This window comes from Lepidochelys kempii, chromosome 8 (genome assembly GCF_965140265.1).
Source record: "Lepidochelys kempii isolate rLepKem1 chromosome 8, rLepKem1.hap2, whole genome shotgun sequence".
Classification (NCBI taxonomy): domain Eukaryota; kingdom Metazoa; phylum Chordata; order Testudines; family Cheloniidae; genus Lepidochelys; species Lepidochelys kempii.
Window position 1 is genome coordinate 6,231,776 of NC_133263.1, and position 21,564 is coordinate 6,253,339.

General features: G+C 46.6%; 1 protein-coding gene and 1 long non-coding RNA gene across 5 annotated transcripts in view; one reads left to right on the forward strand and one right to left on the reverse strand.

Moving 5' to 3' along the window:
- Positions 1 to 21,564, reverse strand: part of LOC140915540 (uncharacterized) — a 43,941-nt gene that overhangs the window by 11,629 nt on the left and 10,748 nt on the right. The window lies entirely within an intron of this gene.
- FAT2 (FAT atypical cadherin 2) overlaps positions 1 to 21,564 on the forward strand; it is an 83,849-nt gene that overhangs the window by 411 nt on the left and 61,874 nt on the right. For 3 of the 4 annotated variants that reach the window (XM_073355298.1, XM_073355301.1, XM_073355302.1), the window contains exons 2-3: positions 14,749 to 18,043; positions 18,793 to 19,107. In XM_073355298.1, the coding sequence (XP_073211399.1) occupies positions 14,779 to 18,043; positions 18,793 to 19,107 (3,580 nt within the window). In that variant the 5' untranslated portion in view covers positions 14,749 to 14,778. Of the gene's footprint in view, positions 1 to 494; positions 562 to 14,748; positions 18,044 to 18,792; positions 19,108 to 21,564 lie in introns of those variants that run through there. The other variant, XM_073355300.1, reaches the window with a different exon arrangement.

The window sequence follows — 21,564 nt, forward strand, 5'->3', positions numbered from 1 at the left end:
CAAACAGCCCAAGCCTGAAGATTCATACTTTGAGCAAAAAAAAAAATCCCCAACACAACCAACAACCTTTTGTTATTCTTTCATTCTTTCCCTTGGTCTTGTCAGTCCTAGTACGAGGCATTGTGAACTGGGCTAGGGAAAGCTGGTGTACAATGTTTGCATTTGTTGCCCCGGGTTCGAGCAGGGTAATAGCCTTTTCAGTTCACTCCTGTAAACTTTACCAAGAGTTAGGGGCAGACTGTCACATCCGGTGAATGGACTCTGTACAGCACCTCAGATTGAACCCACCAGGGAATGCAAGCAAAACTGAAATGATGTTAACGATGCATTGTGTGCCGGCTGTATTTACACCACGCTTTTCCTTATTATTTCCCTGTTACACTACCACCAGGGCCAGCTCTGTTGCAGCGTGCACAGGACGAGCCCTAGTGTAGGCAAGACACTGGCATTTTTACTACCCCGATGGCTAACCGCGCTCAGAGTGAATCATGTCAGCAAGGTGGTGAAGACGCCAGGGTCCCTCGCACCTTGCCTACCCTGGCGCTCCCACCACTGTTGCAGGTAGGGCTGCGAAGGTGGGAAACTAAGGAAAAAGCTCGGCAGAAACAAGGCCTCAGTGTTTGCTCTGCATTCACGTAGGCGTGGGCATATATAATGTGTGTGTGTGTTTGTGTCGATGTATGTATGATTCTTTGGGCATTTATGGAGGTCTGACAGCAATCTACACCTAAATGCCTTCGTAAATGCAGATCAATGGACATGCAGCTGTTCTTCCCCCAGCACACATGTTGCACTGCAGAAAAGAGAAAAAGGGGCACTCATGCACTTGCAGCATGGAGATAATATATGAAAGCTCTTAGCAGCAGCAGGAATCAGGTAATTAACCTCCTGAGGGAATTAAAAGCAGACCAGGTGGAATGCAAGAATCCATAAGGACAAAGATCACCTCTCAAATGACATCTGTTGCTTGGGAGCGTTAGCAAAAACCTGGCTCAGTGGAGCTTTCTTCTAAAAAAAAGGCTACAACATTTACAAAAGTTTGAAAACTCTTTATTCTTCCGTGATTCAGAGGCTGATGGGCACACACACACTTGTGCAAGCCCTGGGGCTGTTGCCAGAATTATATGGTTATCTGGGCCTAAAATGGCATTGGGTCTGAGGTGGGAAGGGGAAGGTGCCCGCACAGGCAGCATGGATGCTGTATGGTCCCAGCAGCATCATTTGCAGTTTGCCACTTAGAAGCCTCACTTCTTCCTGCCACTGATAGATCCAGGGACCTTCCATGCTGCAGAGAGGAAGGTGTCTGGATGACTGGGCTCTCCAGATTGCTAGCTAGCGGAGGCAGGTCCCGCTGCGAGGTTGAGAATGAAAAGCAAACACTTTGTATCCCAGCTTTGAGGAAAGCTGGGCAGTATCGGCATTTAGTGATGCTGAAATCATTTGACTTCTTGTTGTGCTACCTTATCATCTCTTAATATCCAGCACTCTCTGGCTTATCTGAAATAGTTCAAGGACATCAGACTTTGAGATAAATGAAGTTGGGGGTAATTGGGGGATTTATTGTGTAAGAGAACCAGTTTAGGATTTTGATCTGTAGTTACAGTCTTGATCTATATACTGCCTTTGTTTGCATCACCTACACACTCACACAACCCCTTCCTATAATCCAGAACATCTTTTTTAAAATGATCCCAACCTGCACTCTCTGCAGGGGCCATTCTTTGCCTAAGCGCTTGCCGCTTGCTAATATTTTTACTCTGAGTGAACTTTAAAGAGGAAGCTTTTGCAGAAGCTGCTCGGTCTCCTGGCCCTTTAAACAAATAAGCATCACTCTTACGGGGGGGGGGGGAGGAGTAACTAAATCACACCTGGAATCAAACATCTACTAGAAGCCAATTCATTTTGCATTATGCTTGGTGGACAACAGCTCTTGGCTCCGGTGCAAGTCACACAGGATCATCATGCCAGCCCGTTGCAACCAAAATGGTATTTTTGTTGTGTGCATGTGTTTATTTGTGTGCACCCCTGTGCATATGTGGTTTGTGTGTGTGTGTGTGCATATATCAGTGTGCATTCGTACAACTCCACCAGTGCAAACACATAATAGGATTAAGAAGCATCAGACCTTTTTTGGAAAAGCCAGTGCCTCATTGTCCTGCTAGAAATCTGATTAGCTGAACAAGCAGTTTGTCCTCTCTGCTGCGGTTTTCCTTGGCAGGCGGGCAAGTTTGTTGCAACAAACTTTCCTTCCTGGTTCTTGGAAGAAAGAGCTGGGTGATGTTTGAAGAGTGCAGAGCAGATTGTGGGGTATTTTTAGGAAGCAGAAAGGTTTGCAGCTAGGAAATATTATGGACTGATCATGCTTTTGATAGAAACTGAAAATAAATTCTTCAGCTAGAGACACTGTAGGTATAGTATAAAGAAAAGGAGGACTTCTGGCACCTTGGAGACTAACAAATTTATTTGAGCATAAGCTTTCGTGAGCTACAGCTCACTTCATTGGATGCATTCATTACTAAGCAATAGGTAGATGTAGAGAGAGAGTGAATAGATATCTACTACTCCATATCGATCTACTCGGATAAATAGTGTAGGGAGATAGATACAATTTAGAAGCAGATCTTCAGTAGACAGTGTAGAGAGAAGTTCCGAGGAGACACATCTTGCTATTGTAAATCCAGTTGATAAGATCTCATTAAGACAAAGCGTGACTGTGACAAGCAGCCCACTGTGACTACCTGCAAACATGCTAGCTTGCCATCCGCACCACATTTGTCACCGATCACACACTGTCACATACCCAGATGGTGAGCTCTCTGGGTCAGGGACTGTCTGTGTTACTTGCTTGTACAGCATCTAGAAATAATTAGCGAGAACGATAGTTTTACGGCGCTGCTTGGGGAGACGATCTCCCTGCATTTACTAACGGCATGCAGGACTGGTATTTTTATAGGCTATCTGGGCAGCTAGTCCATTGACTGAAACATCTGCCCCTGTGGAATTTTACAGCACACATTTCTGTAGAACAGCTCCCCAGTGATCGGCCTGTGGATCTTTTGCAGCACGCAGCTGAATTTGTTGACTCATCCCCATTACCCTACTTTTACACACACACTCTGAATGCAAGGAAGCGTCTGGAAGAACCAGTGCAGAGGAGTCAAAGCTGCTGTAAACCGAGCAGAAAATTGGCTTGATGGGGCCTATGTGCCCGGGGACCAGAACTAACAGCCAGCAGGTGAATTGGGTTGCTGACGAAGAAAGTCGGCAACGGAGATGGGTCATATAAATGATATCAATCAAATGATATCCCTGGGAGAGAATCAGAATTCTCTTGTGAGTCTGGTTGGGGAAGAGAGGCTAGGAAGGAAGCTTTCAAAGTAACAGCCGTGTTAGTCTGTATTCGCAAAAAGAAAAGGAGTACTTGTGGCACCTTAGAGACTAACCAATTTATTTGAGCATGAGCTTTCGTGAGCTACAGCTCACTTCATCGGATGCATACCGTGGAAACTGCAGCAGACTTTATATACACACAGAGAATATGAAACAATACCTCCTCCCACCCCACTGTCCTGCTGGTAATAGCTTATCTAAAGTGATCATCAAGTTGCTAGCAGTATGTCTGCACAGCAATCGGGAGGTGCAAATACAGCACATAGGACGCATACCTAAGCTAGCTGTGATCAAGCTAGCAGTGTAGCTGGGCAGCCTGGGCTAGCCCCCCTCGTGCATGCTGCGGGTCCCTGGAGGGACTGCACGCCGATCGCTCTCCATGCCACCCCCTGCTCTGGCTGCCACAACTAACCTGCTACCCTGCATGGTCAAAGCTAGCTCAGGTATGTCCACACACACTGCATTCACACCTCCCAACTGCAGTGCAGACAGACATACCCGGGGTTACAGATCCCTTTTCTGGGGCCAGTCCTGCAGGCGGATGGCAGCTCTGGGCATAGAGGGTTGGCAGGGGTGACTCCCAAAAGATTCTGGACAAGTGGCTTTTAAATAAAAATAAATATGAAATAACGTGTTAGCAGCCGGAGCACAGAGAGACAATGATTGATACACAAGGAGTTCTCTCCCGACCTGAGACTTGCAGGGGCTCACTAGCTCCTCCTACAGCTTTGTATTGGCTTGGTTTGAATTTGTGGCACTTTGTGGCTGAGGTGCAGGCAGGACCTAGTAAATTGCCAGGGGCAGGCAGCCCCTCTTCCCCGCCGTGTCGTCCAGCTTAAGGGAAGGAGCCACTGGACGCAGGCATCAAAAAGAGTTTGGGGGCAACAAATGATAAAACAGGAACGGGAGTGAGGTCAGAGGGTCAAAAGCAAGGATCCAAAGCGGTACACCGAGCAGAGAACCCCGGACAGTGCTCACTGCTCCTCAAAGGCATCCAGGGAGCCAGTGGATGTGGCCCAAAGGAACGTGCCCAGAGACATGACCCAAGGGAGGATCAAAAGCGGGCCCCACATTCGCAGAGCACCTCCCCGTTCAGCTTCCTTCTCCTGGTGTGGTGGATGGCTACCTTGGAGGAGGTTGACGAGAAGGTCTCGTGACTTTGTGGGGCCACGGATGGTGTGTGCAAGGAACGGGAGGTACAGGGGAGAAGTGGAACCAGAACCTGAGGAGAAGGTTCGGTAGGAGCCAGAAAAGGGGCTGCAACCTGGTGCACTCAAGGCAGGTGTGCGCCAGAGCCTCCCTCACACCACAGAAGGGGCAAGTGTTGGGGAGGGGGATGAGAAGTGCAGGAAGTATTTGCTAGAGCAGAGCAGCTGTTGTGGACGAATTCGTCCTGCACATCAGAAATGGAGAATCCTGAAAATCAGACTTTTCCAGCCTTTGCCAAAACTAGGAGTACCATCAACGTCCCAGCGCCATGGGATTCCCATCCTGTCCTGTTACAGGCTATTCCACAGCCAAACCTCTCTCACTCCCACGGAGTGTTCCCTAATATTCAGCCTACCGGTCGCCTTTCTGAATTTCTTCCTGTGTCTCCTAAGTATACCCGTGTGCACTGTACTCAATAACTCCTCCCCATGCTTGGTATTTACATGCTGCACATATGAATAGGTTCCCATGTCTAGGGACAGTCATCATTTGGCTGCGCTAACCACAGTGACTCCCTCCATATTCCTTAGCCATTTACATTGCCCGTCTCCAAAACCACATTCCAAGTTCTCTACCTTTTGGGCAATGAAGTGCCCATGACTGACCCCAGTACTCCAGGTGTGGTGCCACGGGAGCCATAAAGAGCCACCCTGCTCCCTGCCGGAATAAAGCTATTACTCACCTCCCTCTGTGAACTTGCTTTCCAGGCAGGCTCTGTCTCAAGCTCTCATGGCTGCTATCCTCAGCATCACCCATTCGAGGTGGCACCTCACAGGTACCTCCCAGGCTACACCGTGGTATCTAACTGCTGGAAAAGGAAGGATCACTGCCTCTGGAACCCAGTAGAACAGGGGATAGGTTGCAAAAGCTGCAGATTGCAGACTGTGATCAGTGAGGAGGAGGAGCTGGGAGATGAAGGAAATCAGGCCTCTAGGAGGGAGAGAGAGCAAGGGGGAAGGGGTTTAGACTAACACACCTGCCCACCGACTTATGTGGCACAGACTCAGAGTGCATTGTTGCATTCACACTGCTAACCACCCACTCAAAACCAGATGGCATTCCTGGGAGTAACACCAAGCAGCGCAGCTGCGGATGCTGGCCAGTGCTCAGTAGCCCAGCCACGGAGTCTCTACTGCATGGGGAGGCTCCCACCCTCCTTGCCCTGTGTGATGAAATGATTGATGTCAAGACTGGCTGGCTAGACCTAGGCTGGTTGCTCTGTGGAGTTTGCGTCATTCCGTCTTGCTGCCTGGGCTGGAAGAAGCTGGAAAGGCTGGAGAGGGGCCAGGTCACTTAATTGCTTGATGTTTCCATTTCCCTGTCTGTGAAATGGGGGCAGTGATGTTTACCTTCCTCCAAGGGGTGTTGTGAGATTTCATCAGATATCATTTATAAAGTGCTCTGAAGGCCTCATGAGAATGGAACCAGATCAGTGCCAAGCAGCATTACCAGTATTCACCTGGGCTGTTGTTGCTAAGGTTCACTGACCCACCCAGCGATACTCCAAACTCAAGCCTCCTGACCTTCTCCTATGGATAGCAGACCAGCTCACAGAGTGGGTATAAGAACAGTGACATCTCTGCAGGCAATCATCTTCTCTCTACTCCAGGCATTTATACAGGACTCACTGCCACGGCAGTGCCCTGTAGCTGGTGGTCTTATCGGTCTCTTTCCTTAGCTGGACTCCTTCAGGACCACGCGCTCTTACAAACAGCATTAGATCAAACTGTCCCGGTGCTGATGGCATGCTGGTACTAGAAAGCCTCCTGAGTGGTGCATGGGTTATTCACAGATAAAGGAGACAAGTAGCTTATGTTTGATGCAACAGAGAAAGGGGAGCCACTAGCAGGTTGCAGACAGCGGAGTGACATAGTCAAAGTGATCAGCTAAGAAAGTTATTTTTGCAGCAGCAATCTGAATGGACATGAGTGGGGTGAGATTGCATTTGTTAAGGCTAGAGGATGTAGTAGTGATAGACACGAATTCTGAGAGTTTTAGCAGTGTGGATGGATCAGAAAGGCCATATCTTAGAGCTCTTATGCAGGAAGAATCAGCAAGTTTTAGACACAACCTGGATGTGAGTATCTAACCAAGGGTGTGCTGTCACCCCAACAAATTCTTATAGGACTGAGGAAGGCCCTCTGGAGAATAAGAAGGCCGTTGCTTAAATTAAATACCTCCCTAGCGGGGAGTCATTCATCCACCTGCAGGATGTTCAGCCTAGCTGGAACAATTATTTAATGGGTCATTCCAAGCCAGGGCATACCTCGGTCATAAAATGCCCACGCACCGGGTTTTAAATGACCAGCCATGCTGTTCCTGGCTGCTTAGCAATCAGGAAATGATTTTCAGTGCTCTGGCCAAGCTATGTGACACACACTGCTTGTCATTGAAAGGCTGTAGAGGGTAGCGGCATTGCTGTGTTGTTGTGAAATCCGCTATGCTATTTCTTTAACGGGATACTATCCAGTCAAATCTGCCCCCAAACAAGCTTTCACTTCACATACAGCATTGCCAACCCCAAATGTTCAAAAATCATGAGCCAGCCCCCCCATCACAAGATTGGCTTAAAAATCGTGAGATTTTTAAAAATAATAAAACGGGGGTTCTTTTTATTTGTCGTCTGGTGGTTTAGTGCTTAGGGTTCGCATTTTCAAGTTTTACTTCACAACTCTGAGGGCTAGAACCTTTCTTTTCTTTTCAAAATGAAAACAGAGATTCTCAGGTCAGCACGTGAATCCAGGAGCTGGTGCTTTAAGAAAAGCCCCAAATGTCAGGAGACTACAGTCACGATAAGGTGGTGCGAGTTGGCAACACTGACACCTAAGCCGAATAGAAATGGTTCCCTCACATTGTTTTTATTTTTTAAAGTCCAGTGGAACCCTTTTATTGAGCAGCCATAACATGGCTCTTTCGTCCTGGTAACTCAGACATTGCAGGGTTTCGTCCTGGTAACTCAGACATTGCAGGGTTATGCTTGTGCATGAGCACACAGCAGTGAAACTGACTAGAAACCATCTCCATACAAGATAAAACTGACCTGCCTTTTTAACAGGGACCAAGCAGAGAAAATGGCAAATTGTAAACAAACGGCATGAACTGTGAAAAGCAAATAAGATTTTTTTCAAGAGGGTTCAGTGTTCATCCAAGGTGTTATTAGCGACATGGATAAATGTCCTCTTTAAAAATATATACTTTTTAATCCTACATTTTCTATACTGAACAACGTTAATTATTTTCTGATTGATTTAATTTTGCAATGTTTGGCCCTAAATGAATTTCTCATGCTGTGTCCCTCCTGTTCAGGTACACACTGAGCCAGGAGAAGGTGCATTCCTGGAGTCCTTCCCCCCTCAGGCTTTGCTCCCACCTTGCTAAATAATTTGCTCCCTTAGCTCCCTCCCTTCTTCCTTTGTGACCCTTGTACTTTAAAACCACAGTAAAACTGACCCTGTCATTTGTAATTTGAGCAGCTACAGGGCTTTTTCCCCCCCCAACAACCTTTGGAAAGAGGTAGGCGTGTATTTACCTGTTCGTCCTGTGAGAACTATTCTGGCTGGGCTTTGTGCAAAGTTTTAAATAGGTGATTGGGAAATGAAGGGGAGGAGTAGGGCAGGAAATATATGACAAAGGGTGGGTAGATCTCTTGCAAGAAATAGGGGTGACAGGGGGTGGGGTACTGAGAATGGGAATCCCAAATCCAGTCTTTCCTCCAGGTCTCATGGAAAAAGGACATTTCTAGGAGCAGAGTGCAGGTTGCATTTCTAGGAACAGAATGCATCCCTGGAGTTCCCCAAGGGATGAATTCACTTCAACAGCTATGTTCAGAGTTAACTTGCTTGGGGTGTTTTTTCCTGCTTCCCTTGGAGGGGATAGAACTCAGGGAGGTATCTGGCCCTCACCCCGCCTCCTTTCTGCAAGGCTGTCCCCACTTTTCGGAGGCACACCCAAAAAGCATGCAAGCTCTGTATATTGCATTATGCCGTCCCTTGCTACTGCAGAATCACAAGCTAACATCATTCTGGGAAATCACAAGAGGCAGTTCACAACTTTTCTTTATGTCAAATGCTAGCTGTGAGTCACACAGGGTAATGGGGCCTGGACTTTATCATGCAGTTATTAGTTATCATTTAGTTTCCGCATATCAAAAGGATTTCCCCCTCTGAGCCTCATCACCGTGCCAGTTTTTTTGTTTCAATTTGCCAGACTTCTTGGACACACTTTTAATATAGATTCACCAAGAGCGTTCCTCAGTTAAAATGTAGCCTGACTAAAAGCATAACAGAAGGGTTTACTAGGTATTTGAGTCTATAAGACTCAACCCTTCCAGAAATTCTGATCCCCTTTTGGTGTTCATGAACAAAGCTTGAATAACCGAGGAATGATCTCCTAGCATTTGGCTACTGGCACTTTAACAGGGAGCAATGTATAGAACTGTAGAATCCCTTCAACTGTATGTGCAGGGAAGATTGCGGAAGCAGAACACAGCAGTGAAGACTGTAGCGTTGTCAGGTCTTCTGCAGCCAGAGAGCAGAAATACACCCACCTTCCATGTGCGCCCCGGTACCAGAAGGTAAAGGCCTCAGGAGGTGAAATGGATCCTGAGAAGGGAAGTAGGTGAAGGAGAGAGGATGTGAATTATGTCTGCTGGGCAGTAAACAGCTTCCCTGAAACTGAACGTGAAGTGCCCTCTGAATGTCTGGAGCTACAAATCATGGTACAGGGCGTGTGATTTAACCCCCATAGACAACTTTTGCCAGAGAAAGGTGTATAGCCCAGGTCACAGGGTTCCTGTGTCTCTTCTTGAGTCACTGCTCCAAAAGACATGGAAGGGATTTGTTTTTCTTGCTTCCTATAGAAGATAACCTGCTGAAAAGCTTGTCTATTTTGAATATTAACATTTAATAGAGAATAATGTCACTCCTATAGAATCCTACAGGGTAATCAAATCACAGAAAGGATTTCATTCTCTATTAATCTATTGGCAAAACCCAGACCCTATGCAGCACGCTACACCTAAATCTTGATTCAGGGATCCCTGAACTAGGCAGCAGAAACCTCAGAGTAATGAACTGCCCCTCACCTTAAAGTCTCTTCTCCCTTAATGCCCTACTCCCTCACCAGGCCAGTGCAGTACACCCTGCTCACAATTTCCTGTTTATTGTGATATTAAATTCAGTTTATTTTACACCCTTCACATACACAGCCTCATCTGTAAGGTTTCAAAGTCATAGAAACCTACTACGGTTCTGCAGAACCTTATTGGTTCCATTGCTGTAAAATTCTATTGGCCTTTTCCTAAAGGGTTTTCTCTTGAGTCCTAGGATAGGCCATAACGGACCAGTTTTGCTCCTGTGGGCAATTCATTTTCCCCAGCTTTCTGGCTGAGCTTTGTCACTGCTTTCTCAGGTGTTCTGGTTCCTCTCTGAACCTTTTTTCTTGTGAGCTTAGTCCATGTGAAAGATATCAGGTTAACAGTTCCAGGGACAGAAGTCATGCAGGAGCAGCAGCCGTGTTGTGGAAGCAATCCTTTTGCTGCCCGTCGCATGTGTCTAACGCTGATCTGTAGAAACCTGCCCTGTGGGAGTGAGGGTGATCCCAGCTGTGAACACACTGACCTCTGCTGACACTAGGTTGCCAACAGTGGTGGTGGTTCTTCAAATGTTCCGCTGGGACCTGGCGACTGGGGAGCTACCAGATTCACTGCACATAAGATACCAAACAGCTAATAGCTAATGGTAACTTTTGGTCATTACCAGCCTGGGCTTGATTTAAAGCAGCAACAAAGAAGCCAAATGCTCTGTTTCCTGTTACCAACGGCCTGTGAAGACCTGCCACTTCTTCAGGAATGAGAAAGAAAGGGAAGCAGGGAAAACCATAACAGACGTTAAATATGGAAGGGAAGGAAATGCAGCCTAGAGAAATCAGATGCAAAATGGCCACCTTAGGGCTGCCGCTGCTTGTTTCCAACTACCAGAAGAACATGTGTAACCCACACACCTTCTGGGTGTGGTGGTCTGTCCCATCTAGTGACACCGAGACCACTTAGAGAGAGAGAGAGATAAAATGAGTCTTCTCTACAGCCTTAGCTACTAGGCAGTTGGCTTTGAGCTCATTAGAGGCTCAGGCACTAAGCTCCCAAGGTTGCTGGTTCAATCCTGCCCGCTCATGACCGGGATCTGTCGGCGTTACACATGCTGGGAAAGGTTCCTATAAAAGGGTGAACCTACACTAGGGAGTTTAGTAGCCGCGGGACAAACACAGTGACTACAGCTCCTAGGAAAGAGCTGAAGCTAGAGATCTGAGTGGAGGCATCTTAAGGATTTTAGAGCCAGATTCCGAGATAGTTAAGGTTTTTTTGTGTTCAGATTTGTTTAAAAAATCTGCTGCTTCCTATGCTTGAAGTTTGGCACCAGTGGACGGACCCCTAGAACACACAGTCTCTTCACATCAGAACCTTTCTCTTAAGAAGGAGGAAGTGAACTTGGACGGACTTGCAGCACACCCTATCTTAAGGAGCACCATATTCTATTCTATTCTATTCCATGCTCCGCTCTGCAGTAGCCGAGCACCATCCAGTAATGCATTAACCAACATGTCTACACATCTGTCACCTGTTTTTTTTCCTCATCCTCTTTTCCTATTCCCACCTACCGAAAAAAAGATCCCCAGCTAGTTCCACCTCATACGCTCTGGGGAGATCTTTACTGCCCGAATTATATGAAAGCTTTGTCAGAGAAACAGAGCCCTCCCAGGATGTCCCTGGTTCCTTTCCCTTCCATCACCTTACCTAAGTAAAGGCTGACCTCACCCTTGGAAGCTCCAGAAACCATCTGTCTGAACCTACCAATGTGGCTAAAGCTTAAACCTAAAGCCTACCCAGCACTGAGGAAGCCAAGGTACTCTGCCACACCTGAAGGGAGAACAGAATAAATGGAAATTCCATTGAGTCATCTCCTTGCACTGGAAAGTAAGAGTTCTGGTGAAAGCGAAAGGATGGCCTCATAACACTTCACTGGAAGAGGCTGTTTTTTTAATAACATTGACACCATCCGCTCTTTAAATTCTATGTGTCTCGTTACTCCTGCCCAAAGATAAACTAAAAGACAACGTGACGGTGTGACTAGGTTAGGGATATAAGAGCACAGCAGTGTTATTTGCGCTATGATTTTCCTGCATGCTCAGCTTCAGAGCTTCCCCTTTTGGAGAAGTCCAATCAAATTTAATAAGGAAGACACCAATGGGTGCCATAGATATTTAGTAGGGGTTATAGAAATTATTCTGCAAACCTATTGAATTTGACACAGGATGTTCTCTTTTCTATAGATGTCTTACATCATCCAATAGAAGAGATAGATTCTCCATTACATTCTATAGAATGGATAAAAAAAAAACCCAGAAAGATTACTGTTTTCTATTAAATTCTATAGGGCTTTGTCCCAAATGAATCTTAGCTTGGTAGTTCTCACAGTGTGGTCCATGGATGCCTTCCTTGTAATCTGCAGAAAGGAATTTTCAGGAGGATAAAGCAGTGGGAGCGAGAGGTGTTGGAAAGGCAGGTGAGTCCATGAGCAGCTCTCTTAGGAAGTGGTCAGTAGAATGAAAATGTTAGAGACCCTCTGGCTTCAGTGACTGTGCTTCCCTTGGGCCCACAGGTGGGAGAGTTTGAAAACCAGGATTATTGTCCACTCACAAAATGAAAAGGGGGAAAAAAATCTGTAGGAATTTAATTGCTATTTCAGGAGAGCAAGAAGGGAAGGGAACGTTCTAGTAATGGCTAAGTGCAAAATTCTGCTTCTACGTTTGCAAACACAGCTCCTATTGACTTTAATGGGAATTGCAGAAACACACACGTGGGGTTAGAATTCGGCTACAGTTATGTATGTAAACATAATATCAGTAGTTGTGCGCGCTGAGATAAGGGTAATTAAATTGAATGCTTTAGGGCATAGGTTAATAACGGCGGGAGTCAGGAGGAATGTTCTGCCATATGCTAAAGCATTCGGCATTGGCCCTGCTAGAGAAAAGATACCAGAAATGAAGGTTAATGGTCTGATGCCATTTGGAAAATCCTGCCTTCTTAAGTGATGTCTGTCTCTTTCACTCTTTTTAAAAAATGCTGGCTTACTCTCCTCACATGGATTGTATGAGACAAGAAACTCTTCCTGCTTTGCAGACCTATAGGACACACACACACTCAAACACACCCACATGTCCTCCTTCTAGCTTCCGCCATGACAATGTTGTAAAGGAGCAGCTTCAGACAAGTCCCTACACGCTGCCAGACTCTTGCGCTCTCTTAAGTAACAAGCAGCTCTTCTACCACAGCTCTCAGGCTTAGAAGAAACTGCATGTCTCTCTTGATAGATTGGCCTTGTCCTACGAGGGTTTTTTAAGCACATGTGTGTTGCATCGTTTGCTCAGGACTCAGTGAGTGTCGAGTTTTATAGCAGTAAAGACTTTGCCAGCTCTGTACCAAATCCACATGACATTGGCTTTTGCTTCTCATTCTGATATTTGCACTTTCCTGTGACCCAAGCCACATATCTGAGTTACCCAGGAAAGAATTTTCTGTAGTATCTGGCTGATGAATCTTGCCCATATGCTCAGGGTTTAGCTGATCGCCATATTTGGGGTCGGGAAGGAATTTTCCTCCAGGGCAAATTGGAAGAGGCCCTGGAGGTTTTTCGCCTTCCTCTATAGCATGGGGCACGGGTCACTTGCTGGAGGATTCTCTGCTCCTTGAAGTCTTTAAACCACAATTTGAGAACTTCAGTAGCACAGACATAGGTGAGAGGTTTTTTGCAGGAGTGGGTGGGTGAGATTCTGTGGCCTGCGTTGTGCAGGAGGTCAAACTAGATGATGATAATGGTCCCTTCTGACCTAAATATCTATGAATCTATATGCAAAAGCTAAACTTCAGTTGTCTTGTTCCAGTCAGTCAGACTGCTGGATGACAGGCTTTTACTTATTCATGAAGGCTGGGTGTGAATGATAGTGTCTAGCTCTTTATTGGCCATCTCAGCAAGAGAAGCTGACACACATGCGCACAAACTTGGGTTCAGATCATTTGTTCCGAATGTTTGGTTTAACTAGGAAGTTGAACCAGTCCCATCTTTTAAAGAGATGAATCTTGAAAAAGCATCTGGAAAAACAAGTCCTTCTTGTTTAAATTAGTAAGGTGCCGAACAACTGGCAGGTATTGGTACTTGATATGCAATTTGAATTTAAAAGAGGAAGGAACAGTCCCAGATTGTGATCTCCTGGGATATCCAAGGGAAATAGAGGCGCCTATAAATAGCTTGAATTATCAGTGAATATCCCCAGTTTCATCCCTTAATGCAAAGAGACAAGCATTCATCTAGCTTCATAAAAAATACCCTGGCCATTTATAAACCATTGTCACCCTCACTAATAACATTTCTCCATATTAACGACACATCTGCCGCCCCATTCCTTCAGTGACGTCACAGTCACGTCTTTGTGAGAGTTACATTCATGATGATAGCGTTATTGCTCCACAGACCTGGGTGCAATGCCAGTGGAGGAACCTGGCAGCAGGGGCACTAGGATTGTAGCCACTGCAGAAACACTCGTGTCTTGGTATTCAGCAAGAGGAAGCACACAACAGCTCAGCAAGGGTTCAGTAAAATACAGGACATTGCCTCAGCAGGGTTCAAAGAAGGACTGAACGTTTATAGGAAGAAAAAGGTGACCCTGAGTTATAATAGCTACTGCTGAAAAAGAGAGTTTTGGAAGGGACAGAAAACCTCATGCACCAAGGTTTAATGCAATCTCTAGCTATTAGGGATTAGGATGAGATTAGGGCAGATTGTCCCACATCTCCCAGCGGAGGGGTTTCCCTGAGGCACCTGGTGCTGGCCACTGTCAGAGACAGGACACTGGACTAGATAGACCATGGTTCTGATCCAGTCTGGTAATTCCTGTGTTCCTATTTTGTGACATTTCCTAGAGAGTGATCATGGTTCTTTAAATCAGGTCCTGCTGGATGTGAGCATAATGCATAGTTCAATCACATCCTTAGTTTTTGTTGCATCTTCTCTCATGCTGCAACATGCGAGATTTAATATAACTGCCCCCATCCATGTTAGCTAACACACTAATTGTTTGTTCTTTGCCTCACTTCAGGGCCCAAGGAGACACCCCGCCTCACACACCATGGAATTTGCTACAAAGAAGCGTGTCCTGAGCTCTGCTTGTTTTCTGATGCATTGTCTGGCCTGCTTGGGGAGCTCTGAGAAAGGCAACTCCTCCCCCTTACATTTTACCCATCCCTTTTATAACGCCACAATCTATGAGAATTCTGCCCCCAAGACCTATATAGAGAGCTATGTCAAAATGGGCATTTACGTGACAGACCCAGAGTGGGCCATCAGGTACACAATAGCTTCTGGGGACAGCGACGGTCTCTTTAAAACCGAGGAGCACACGGTTGGGGATTTCTGCTTCTTGAGGATCAGAATGAGGAGCGGGAACACGGCGCTTTTAAACAGGGAGGTCAAAGACAATTACATGTTGATAATTCAAGCCACAGAGAAAGCCTTTGCCTATGAAGCGTGGGCCAAAGTGCTGATCCACATTCTGGACAGGAATGACTTGAAACCTCTCTTTTCACCCCCCTCGTACAAAGTCACCATCAGAGAAGACACACCTCCGAAAACTGCCATCAGCGTGGTCAGTGCCACGGATGCTGACCTGGGTCAGAATGCAGAGTTCTATTACGCCCTCCACACCCGCTCACACTTGTTCATGGTGCACCCCACCAGCGGAGTAGTGATGACGGCCAGGAGGCTGAATGGTACATACCGAGGGAAACACCAGCTGCAGGTCCTGGCTGTGGACCGAATGCGAAAAATCTCCGAGCGCAATGGATTCGGAAACCTAGCTAATCTGGTGGTCCAAGTGGAGCCATCTGCCAGGAAGCCCCCAGCTATTGCCTCAGTGACGGTGACACCAGCTGACTCAGCTGAGGACCTCCTCTACGCTACATTGTTTGTGGAAGCTAGTGGTTCAGAACCCGGGATCGATTCAGTTGATATTGTAGCCGGAGATCCAGGAAGGCATTTCAAAGCCATGAAATCCTTTGTTGGGAGCAATGAGTTCATGATTGTGTCAACCAAAGAGATCAATTGGTTGGCTAATCCCTCTGGTTTCAATCTAAGTCTGCAGGCCAAGGACAAGAGCAAACCACCTCTGTGCTCACAGATTAGAATTATCCACATACCTCCTTCCAAGTATGTCTCTGCCAGATTTCAGCAGGAAGTGTACAGAGTCCAGCTCAGTGAATTTTCCCCACCTGGGAGCCAAGTTGCTATGGCTAAAATCACCCCAGTCTTTCCAAATCTGAAGTATATTTTGAGACCCACTCTGGACAGCACAGGGTTTAAAATCAACCCTCAAACTGGGCTCATAACTACAGTCAGAACGATGGACTTCCAAGACCAGTCTCACTTTGAACTTGAAGTTACAACGGCCAACAGCCAGGCCTACACCACTGTTGCCATTGATATCATTGATTGCAACAACCATGCTCCAACTTTTACTCAGTCTTCCTATCATGGCACCTTTGATGAAAACGTCCTGCCTGGCACCAGTGTTTTAACAGTGATGGCTACAGACCATGACCATGGGGAGAACGGCTTTGTCACCTACACCATAGCCAACAAGAAAGAAGTTCCATTTGTCATTGACCCATACTCAGGCATCATCTCCACCTCCAAGCCAATGGACTATGAACTGATGCAGAGATGGTACCATCTGCGTGTGTGGGCATCAGACTGGGGATCCCCCTTCCGCCACGAGACCGAGGTTTACGTTTCCCTCATTCTGAGCAACCTGAATGACAATGCCCCAGTATTCGAGAAGGCAAACTGCAATGGAAGCATCCCATGGGACTTATCTATTGGGCACCCCGTGGTCACAGTATCTGCCATTGATGTAGATGAACTGCAGCACGTAAGATACCAAATCACGTCTGGCAATGAGCTTCAGCATTTTGACCTGAATCCTGTCTCTGGAGTCATTTCCCTTAGAACCTCTCTCAGAGATCTTCCTGCTGGGCAGTCACCCCTCTACTCGCTGAAAATAACTGCAACAGATGGAGAGAACTATGCTTCACCTACATCTGTTAACATCACTGTGGTCAGCCCTGGCTTCCCAGTCCACATGCAGTGTGAGGAGACGGGGGTGTTGCAGCAGCTGACGGAGAATATAATCCACTCCATCAAGTCTCTGTCTAAGGACCAAGGCTTGGAGGAGGAAACCTCTGTGAACCAGTATCATGTGAATCATCATTCACCTCAGTTTGATGACAACTTTCCAAGGTCTATCGATATCATAGAGACTGCCCTAGTCAACTCAACCATTGTTGACCTTGCAGCTGTTGACCCTGACACTGGCTTTAACGGCAAACTGGTCTATGTGATCACTGATGGAAATGAGGACAGTTGTTTTACAATTGACATGGAGATGGGTCTCCTCCAAGTTCTCTCACCTTTAGACCATGAACGAACCAGTTTCTACATCCTTAACATTACTGTGTATGACCTTGGCACTCCTCAGAGGTCATCATGGAAACTCTTGGCGGTGAATGTGCTGGATGCCAACGACAATGCTCCTAAATTCCCACCAGGTACATATGGGGTGGTGATACCAGAAGATGTAACAACAGGGACAGTTATAGCACAGGTGAAAGCAGAAGATGCTGATATGGATGACAATGGGAAGGTAAAATATTCCCTCCTCACCCCCACTGATAAATTCGTCATTAACAGTGTCACCGGGGAGGTGACAGTGACTGGCCCCCTGGACAGAGAATTGTGGCCTCGCTACGTGCTAAAAATAGAAGCCAGGGACCAGCCTAGAATGGGCCACCAGCTGTTTTCAGTCGCTGATCTGGTTGTGACTTTGGAAGATGTAAATGACAACTCCCCACACTGCATCCCAGCCCTGAACCATGTGAAGGTCCCTGAGGACCTGCCCCTGGGGACCATTCTGCTCTTCCTGGAAGCCTTTGATCCTGATGCTGGCTCTGGGGGAGAGCTAAAATACAGCCTTATCAACAATGAGGAGAGGACATTCCACATGGAGAGGCTGACGGGGGCTCTCTGGCTGGAGAAAGAGCTGGACTATGAGATGAGGAACTTTTACAATCTGACCATACAAGTCAGCGATGGCGGGAGGCCCATCTCTCGCTCTTCATTCTGCCACGTGGCGGTTGATGTCCTTGACATCAACGAGAACCTACACCCTCCTCGCTTTGCCTTCTTTGTGTTCAGCGGTGGGGTGCAGGAGAACAGTCCCGAGGGTACATCGGTGATGATGGTAACAGCTCAGGATGGAGATAAGGGGCAGGATGGAGAACTCCAATATTTCATCCGAGAGGGCACTGGCCTGGCTGTCTTCCGCATTGAAGAGGACACAGGTAATGACAGGCCAGTGTAAGGGTATGTCAAGGGGCACCGTGAAGGTTGGCTTAAATGACATCCTGTGGTTGGTCTGAATTTTGACCCACCGGAACCTTTCTGTATTCTGTTTGCAAAGTCCGTAAGCTCAAATCACCCTTGCTTGTGCAGGGAAGTGCAACGTGCAACCCCATGCGCTAGCAGTGGCAGCTGCTCCCAATGGGAATTCACCAATGTGTGGACCTCCTGCCTCCCTAAGGGGCTCTGCAAGGGGAAGATACCTTGCAAGAGCAGCCAAAGTCCCATAACAGCCCCACTACCTGCAGCTGCTCAGGGATACTTGGGATTGGTATATGTCCCAGACACACTTTCCCTGCCCCCGTCCTGGTTTTCATTGCCCACATCCAGGGCTGCCTGGGCCAGCCATAGGCCCCACAGCAGAGTGAGGTTTGCGTGCACCTTGTTCACCTGGACTGATAGAGTATTAAATCATGACTCACTTCAGTCATCAGGGTCTACTGCTGCAGCATTTCAACCCTTTTTCTCCCCCTCCACCACCCTAGAACCCCAAGGTATGCAAGCTTCATCTCCGAGATAAGCCTGACCTCATGCACCAGATCCAGTGCTGAGACTCAGATCTCCTGCATGGTAACACAGAACTGCTAGTGGACCACACACAAATTCCAGCCCAGAGTTTTTAAGGGGATTGTTGTGCAAGTTTATTGGAGTTCTTGGAATCCATTGAAAGAGCTTTTGGTAATTCTCCTAGGTACAATTCAGACTGTGGGACCACTGGACCGAGAATCTACCTCTCACTATTGGCTGACAGTGTTAGCTGTTGACAGAGGTTCAGTTCCTCTGTCCTCTGTGACCGAAGTTTATATTGAAGTCACCGACATCAATGACAACCCGCCCCAGATGTCGAGACCAGTCTTTTATGCCTCTGTCATGGAGAACTCCCCCATGAATACCTCTGTCCTTCAGCTTGATGCCAGGGACCCAGACAGCAGCTCTGCAGGGAAGCTGACTTTCCAAATCGTAAATGGAAATCCTCAAGGGTTCTTCACCATTAATCCTGTCACAGGTAAGGATTAAACAGCCTCAGTGTCTCCATAGCACACATGGAGTGTTGCACAGAGCATACTCAGTTCAGGAGAGTGCACAGCTGCTAAATTACAGCTGGCCTCTGATGAAGTAGGGCAGTTTAATGGTGACTTCTTTCAAATATCCAAATCCTCAGGTACAGTGTCTGCTAAGAGGCCGATTGTCTGTCACTGGCACTCCCACAAGCTGTAACAATCTTTATCTGCAGCCAAGTGGCTCTCAGAAAGAAACAAGATTGTTTTACCTCTTTGAGAGCATCAAAGAGACACAAAGAATTTGTTTTTAATATTTACAATCAACTGCCCCACTGAGCAGCGTAAGCCAGTGGCAAGTGTATCGGCACCAGCAGGAAGTGTCCTTTTGGAAGGTACTCTTTGGTTATAGAACAGGATGATCACCCTACGACAGGCTCAATAAAAACAAATTCTGTTATACCTGGGGACTCCTCTGGTTCGCCAGTGCTATTGCTAAAGCTTATCCTCCAATTAATTGGTTAGTCTCTAAGGTGCCACAAGTCCTCCTGTTCTTTTTGCGAATACAGACTAACACGGCTGCTACTCTGAAACCAGTATTGACTCAGCCTCTTTCTGCCATCACTCCAGACTACATCTTTTATCTCAGCATTAATTGCCAGATCTGTGAGAGCCTTCCAAAGCCCACTGATGCTCAGTGTAAACAGCTTCCCCAAATTATGGTAGTCTGACATGGGGCCGGTCTGAAAATGAAAGCTCTGCCAGGCCTCTCACTATATCAGCTCTTGGGAACTGGCGCAAGGAGGGCAAAGAATCTGACTATGGTATGGGGTTGATTAAATGAGTCTGGCATGGCAGTACCAGGATAATGCAACAGGTTAATGTTCCTTGCTCTCGGTATGCTACGGCAGCTGGATGTACTGAAGAGGCAAGTGAAACTAACTTGGCTCTTGGCAATGTGTGTTGCTCATCAGTCTCTAGTAACCCCTTCCCTGGCTTGTTAAGATGTTGAGCTATTGTAGGGTTGACCATGTGGGGGAGGCAGGTATAGTATAGTATAGTAAATGGTAAGAACCTCCAGGTTTCAGTAGAGACTCTTTTTGTACTCCCTGTAAGATGGTACTGTATGTTGGCCACAAATGGTGACATGCTGGATAATATCACGGAGTCCTCCCAACCATCTGTCTTCTTCAGCAATTGCAGCTCTACATTCCTCTGCACCCCTGGTAACTATGCACTCTGCTAGAGAGTTGCAGCATCCACATAAAAACAATATTTTAATTTTACATTAGAACAACCAGGCTAAAATCCAAATGAGCTGACTCACCTCGAAGGGAAATGTCTGTACACAAACAAAAAATGCGTGACTCACATATAAGCCATCTCCTGTCCCTCTCTCTGTATTCTCCATCTCAGGGGTTGTGTGCATCTGATGAGAGGTGACCTTATCACTTGGTGGGAGGACTCTTCTTTAAACTCAGAGCTTGGGAGCAGTGAGAGGACCTGCTTCCAAACTTGATCTAGCTTCCTTTCTCTTCCCCTTTACTTGCATGTCATCCAAAACGAAAACGATTGCCTGGAAACATTGGTATGCACCCCTAGGTTTACATGCAAGTATATACAGAATTTAAAAAGAAGACATTGATTGCTGTTGCCAGATAAAGTCACAGCTTGTCTAAATTTCTGGGCTGTAGACAGTTTACACAATGCTGATTTCACGATGAGGAAGGGAACGTGTTGGTTGCCCCACTAAAGTGGCTACAAATACAATCTTCTTGTGTCTCATCCTGAGGCTACCGATGGCTGGAAAGTGGTGGAAGGCGGAATCCTGATCTTTGTCGTCAGTGATGATTTATAGTGTGTTTGAGATGGGGATCTACTTGACCCTCTCCGGACAGTGAAAGCCATCATAGTTGTGCAAGAAACAACCACAAAAAATTCACTGCAAAATGCGTGACTTTACCTACATTTTAAGAGAGAGGAAAAGGGCCCAGAGAAGTTTCTGGCACCATGAATCCTCTAGAGCTTTTAACACACTCTGAAGAGTTTTTTCCAATATTCTAGCTCTTTATTCTACATGCTTTTTCAAAGGCAAAAAACGCCTCTCTCTCTCTCTTTACTAAATGGAGGAAAGACCATGAAAGGTTCTAGAAGGGTTTACATTCCAAAACCAGTGATCGCTTCCAAATTCTACCACACTTACTCTGAGATCACCCCAACATTCAAAGACAGAAGAATATTTTGAGTGATTGAATTTGCTGAGGCAGAAGTGTCTGTGACTGGACATGACTGGGAGTCTTTACTTTCTTTATGTTCTTCAGTTACGAGCTATGAGTAATTTCAAGCGGAAGCCACAGAGTCTATTGTTGTTAGTCATGCAATTTGAGCAAATACTGAAGAGATGAGAGTCGGCACAAAGGTTTCAGAGTCATGAGCCAACAGCACACTTAGAAGGAAACTTCTTA